At 52.7% G+C, this 5,040-nt stretch overlaps 2 protein-coding genes across 2 annotated transcripts in view; one reads left to right on the top strand and one right to left on the bottom strand.

Annotated features, from left to right (window-relative positions):
- Positions 1–2,608, bottom strand: part of Iscu (iron-sulfur cluster assembly enzyme) — a 5,165-nt gene extending 2,557 nt beyond the window's left edge. Inside the window, exons 1-3 of the mRNA XM_031337454.1 lie at positions 2,437–2,608; positions 855–968; positions 235–345 (exon numbers count right to left, since the gene is read on the bottom strand). Of these exons, the coding sequence (XP_031193314.1) occupies positions 235–345; positions 855–968; positions 2,437–2,550 (339 nt within the window). The 5' untranslated portion in view covers positions 2,551–2,608. The remainder of the gene's footprint in view (positions 1–234; positions 346–854; positions 969–2,436) is intronic.
- Positions 2,609–2,730: 122 nt separating this feature from the next.
- The window catches only part of Sart3 (spliceosome associated factor 3, U4/U6 recycling protein), a 32,163-nt gene continuing 29,853 nt past the window's right edge, over positions 2,731–5,040 (top strand). The window contains exon 1 of the mRNA XM_031337452.1: positions 2,731–4,028. Coding sequence (XP_031193312.1) covers positions 3,714–4,028 — 315 coding nt within the window. The 5' untranslated portion in view covers positions 2,731–3,713. The remainder of the gene's footprint in view (positions 4,029–5,040) is intronic.

Genomic DNA, 5,040 nt, shown 5'->3' with positions numbered 1-5,040 from the left:
GGTTGGCTTTGAACTCACCATCTTCATCTTCCTCCCTTTTGCTTTGCGGCTCATGACTAGACTCTCCCAGAGTCAGGGTTATAGGGAATTCTGATTTAATTCTCTACTTTTTGTTGAGACAGGTCTCGTTAAGTATCCCGTGTTGGCCTAGAACTCAGCAGAGCTCCTTCTGCTTCTGCTGGTCTTTACTGATGTGGGATTAAATGGTTCTATGACATTTGTGAGTGGCCTTACCGTTTTCCCCTTTACCCACTCCGTGGCTAAGGAGCTGGAGGCGATGGCAGAGCCGCAGCCAAATGTTTTGAATCTGGCATCCACAATCTTCCCCTTTTCATCCACCTGGATCTAGAAAAGAAACAGGAGCTCTAAGAGGCCACAGCTTGACACCTGCAACCGAGAGCCTGGCCCTTCCGAAAGTCCATGGTGGGTGTTCCATGTGAGCCCTGGCTTGTTGTCCACTCCAGATGCTAGGATATCAGTCACCATGATTTGTTTCAAAGAGAGAGACAGAGAGTGAAGCTTGGGGTCCACAGAGGCACAACTAGCAGAGGGGCAGGGAAATGGTGCCCCTCACCCTACTTTGTTGTTTTCAGCCAAAGCCTGCTGTATGTGAACTCCTGTTTTGCAGAGATCTATTTATAGCTGCTGCCCCTGTTAGCACCTCAGGTGCTGAGAGAGAGTGCCTGCTACCAAGGTCTCCATCAATACCTTTCTCTTGGGCACCAACTATATTTAGTTGCACTTTCCTGCTTGCCATGAAGGAGGCTGAGCTAAAGCTACAGCTGACTGAGGCACAGACTGCTACCTCCCTCCACCCTGCTTCCTTTTCCTGGAGAGGATTGGTTAACACATACCTGCAATTTCATGACATCACCACATGCAGGAGCCCCCACCAATCCGGTTCCAACATTTTTAGATGTCTTGTCAAGGGACCCCACGTTCCTAGGGTTTTCATAATGGTCCACAACCTGAAATGGCAGATCAACAGAAGTCACTATGGGCTTTACTACCTCCCTCAGATCAGCAATCTGCACTAGACAGAGGTGGGAGACCAATGTGTGACCCAAACTCTTTCTATCTCCTCCCAATGACCTCTGTATCGGAGATACTGTCCAAAAAATTGGTGAAAACTCAGCCACATCTTTGTTTCAAGGGGCTGTCAACCAGAAGTGAACACTTGACATTGTACCAGATCTCAGCTCAAAACACAACTTCCGTTTTTAACCAAAAACAATATACAAAGAGAATTATGCACTTAAAAATCCCAAGAATAAGCTGGGCAGTGGTGGCGCACGCCTTTAGTCCCAGCACTTGGGAGGCAGAGGCAGGCGGATTTCTGAGTTGGAGGCCAGCTTGGTCTACAGATTGAGTTCCAGGACAGCCAGGGCTATACAGAGAAACCCTGTCTCAAAAAACCAAAGAACAACAACAACAACAAAAACAACAACAACAAAAAAAATCCACCAAAAAAAAAAAAAAAATCCCAGGAATAAAAACAGCCCCAAATGGAACATTTCCCCAGAAATGTCAAGGTCAGAGATGAACCAGAAGTTGAGGAATGAGTCATTGGTGGCTGTAAACATAAACACAGCGCTACCCTGGGGCAGGAGCGCCCCCTGGTGCCTTAAGGCTGCCAGCCCACCCAAGGTTCTGTAGCTAATGTCAACAAAACACCCAAGCCAGAACAGAACAGCCAGCCATTAAAGTCAGGGACACACCAAGATTTAATAACCGAGCTTCCCCCCACCCCCCAGTTACCAGGAGGCACCCTCATTTGCAGATTGAGTCTAAGCCCCAAGGCTCCACAACGCATCATCTAATCAGGACGGCGTTTTGGGTGCGTGTCTTGTACAGCCGTGGTAGCCTTGTTTTTCGGAGTGAGTCTCATGTCAAGAGGACTTTAACGTCCTTAAAAGGCGGGGGGTCGCAAACTACCCTTCTATACTTCCTGCTCTCTACAAATGAACAAATAACTGAGAACAGAAGTTCTATCTATGTTGGCTAGGTGCTTGGCTGAGCTCGAGGTCATCAGCTCCTAAAGTAGTAAATTGCCGTAAGTGGTTTCCATTTGTTGGACCGAGCGCTCCACACGCAGGAACTGAAGAAGACCCCCTGTCAGATCTGAGAGAAAGGTTAGGCGAGGGCCAGTGACTTTTGCTCAAGGCCATTTGGCCAGGGAAATGGCCCAGCTGGTGAGGACGGTGGTGCTGTAGAGTGTGCTCAAGCATGTGTGTGTGTGTGTGTGTGTGCGTGCGCGCTGCCCCCTGACCCCCGGCACGACATACCAGGACCCTCCCTTCTGGGCTGTCAGAGTTGGGACATTCGGAGTGGCGGCCGCGGCGGGGCTGAGGTTGCCGCGGGGTCCTCGGTGGTTGTTATCTGTGCAACGGCTGCAGGTCCCCTCGATGGTTCGCGCACCCCCTCGCCCGCCCATACCTTCTTGTGGTAGAGCCTGGCTGGAGCCGACAGCTCCCGGGCGGGCAGGCGCGGGCTCCGGAGCAGCAGCGCGGACGCTGCCCGCCTCAGACGGCCCGCTCCAGCCGCCGCCATCTTGCCGGCTTGCACGGCGTCGACCTCTGCGACGCCGAAGGAAGGGCGCGCTCGTCTGACGTCACCGCAGCTTTGCGCCTGCGCCCTCCGTTCCAAGCGCGCTTGCGTTTTGGCCGGCCTCTTTGACCACGCCCCCGGAAGGGGCGTGGACGGGGCGCAGAGCGGGAAGGTCTGAAGCGGTGGGCACGTTTGTCTGGTGCTGCGTTGGGCGTGGGAGCGCTCTGGCGCGGGGTACCGGGCCTCGAACTTGCTTAAGTCCCTGTTAGACTCTTGTTCAGGCTGCGGAGTTCCTTTTCTTTTTACTAATTCAGAGGCAGCTGTCTCATCCATGGAGCAGATACATATTAAGTGTACACTAGGTGTCACTAAAAAAAATCCCGGGAGTCCCGAGGAAAGCAAAACGGACGCAACTCCTGTCTCGTTAACCTTGCTGATGAAGGAGAAAGGCAGTGCAGAGGAAAACAGCAATGCTTTTCTACCTCAGGAACGAGGATATAAGGGAAACAAGCACCATGCCTCGACACATATGTTCCTTTTACGACAATGCACGGTATTCCGAGTCAATACTTACTGTAATGTATTAGTGTTGACAATAAAAATCACAAAATCGACGCCCTTAACACACATTACGTACTAGGTGTTACAAAGGGGAGGGAGCTTTATTCGAGAGATAGACTTTTCTCATAAGATGGTGCATTCGATCGCGCAGGAACTGGAATTTTGTCTGCACTTGAGGGTTGGTTGTTGGGAAACAAGCACGCACTGGAGCGGGCTGAGCCTTTCAGAAGGTCTTTAGTCCAAGAGGGAGAAAAAAAAAAATAGTTTGACCTTCCTAAGATGGCGTCTCGACCTTAACTACCGACATCACGCACACACGACTTCCGCCATGGCCGCCACTTCCGGTCCCAAGACCCAAGCGCTGTCCAAGGTTGTAGCCGGACGCAGGTCATGTTATTGAGCCTTTCTTTCTGACAGTGGCGTCTAGAGGCGCCTAAGGATAACATCAGCGGTGGATTCTCCACGGCTTCCTGTGCCCTGAGGCCCTCCGTGCCACTCTCGCTGGTGGTCGAGCGGAGTTTTGGTCAGGCGAACGCCACGGACAGCCCGATGCTCGCCCGGCTTAGGCGGGCGAGGGAAGACCCGAGAGTCGCGGGCTGCGCAAGATGGCGACGGCAGCCGCATCCTCGGCGTCCGAGCCGGAGGTTGAGCCCCAGGCCGGGCCTGAGGCCGAGGGAGAAGAGGATGAGGCGAAGCCGGCCGGTGTGGGGAGGAAGGTGCTGTCTGGCGCTGTGGCCGCGGAGGCGGCCGAGGTCAAGGGCCCGGGATGGGACCTGAAGCAGGAAGGCGTGAGCGAGAGCGACGGGGATGAGGAGGACGCCATGGCTTCCTCTGCCGAGAGCTCCGCTGGGGAGGACGAGTGGGAGTACGACGAGGAGGAGGAGAAGAACCAGCTGGAGATCGAGCGGCTGGAGGAGCAGGTGGGCTGGGGTGGGTGGCGGGCTCCCTTCCCTATGTTCCCCAGGACCGGCCCGCCCCCTCGGTCCTCGGTGGTGTGGAGACCGCTGAGGTCGCCGCCAGCCTCTGTGTTCCCGCGTCCCGGCTCAGTGCGTGCCCAGAGCTTTCCTAAAGTATTCCATTGATTTTTCCCCACGGCTGGGGAGGTAGTGTTGTTCCGGTTACACTGGGAAACTGAGGCTCCGGGAGCGGGCTCCCGCACAAGGTGACACCTCACTGGAAGTGTTTATCTTTTTAAGGTGGATTCAGGGTTTTTACTCTTTTTTGTATTTTAAGCTTGTGCTTGTGTGCATGCGTGGACACGGTTGTCTTTCTAACCACGTGTGTTCAGGGGATTGAACTCTGGTCATCAGTTGTGGCGGCAAGCGACTTTACCTTTAAGTATAGTAATAGTGGTCAAATGTCGTGTAGAACGGAAAAATGATCGCGGCTGTAATAGAAGCGGAGAGGTTGAAGCTTGTGATCTGAAGGCTAGAGCCCAATTTTTCTTTCTTTCTTTCTTTTTTTTTTTTGATGGGGGCGGGGCTTCAGGCAGGATCTCTGTGTGTAGCTTTGGCTCACTTGGAACTCATTATGTAGACCAGGTAGGTGGGCCTGGAGCTCACAGAGATCTGCCAGCCTCCGTCGCCCCTGCCAGCCACCATATCTAGCCCCCAACCCCAACTCCCTCATACTTATTTTTAATTTATGTGTATGAGTGTTTTGCCTGCATGGGTGTGTGAGCAGAGACCAGAAAAGAGCATCAGGTCTCCTTGAACTGCAGTTATGGACTGTTGTCAGCGGCTCTGTGGTCACCAGGAATCAAACCGGGGTTCTCTAGAAGAGCAGCCAATGTTTTTAATCGCTGAGCCTGCATCCTTCTGGAATTCAGTAATAGCTCTTCTACTCCTGTGTCCTCAGTGATTTTTTTTTTAACAGCTTCCGCTGTAGATTAGGAGCAATAATTTCTGTAAAATGTGATTATCATAATCATCA

Source organism: Mastomys coucha, unplaced genomic scaffold (genome assembly GCF_008632895.1).
Source record: "Mastomys coucha isolate ucsf_1 unplaced genomic scaffold, UCSF_Mcou_1 pScaffold22, whole genome shotgun sequence".
NCBI classification, from domain to species: Eukaryota; Metazoa; Chordata; class Mammalia; order Rodentia; family Muridae; genus Mastomys; species Mastomys coucha.
Note: the sequence above shows the minus strand (reverse complement) of the source record. Positions and strands in the feature narration are given on the sequence as shown.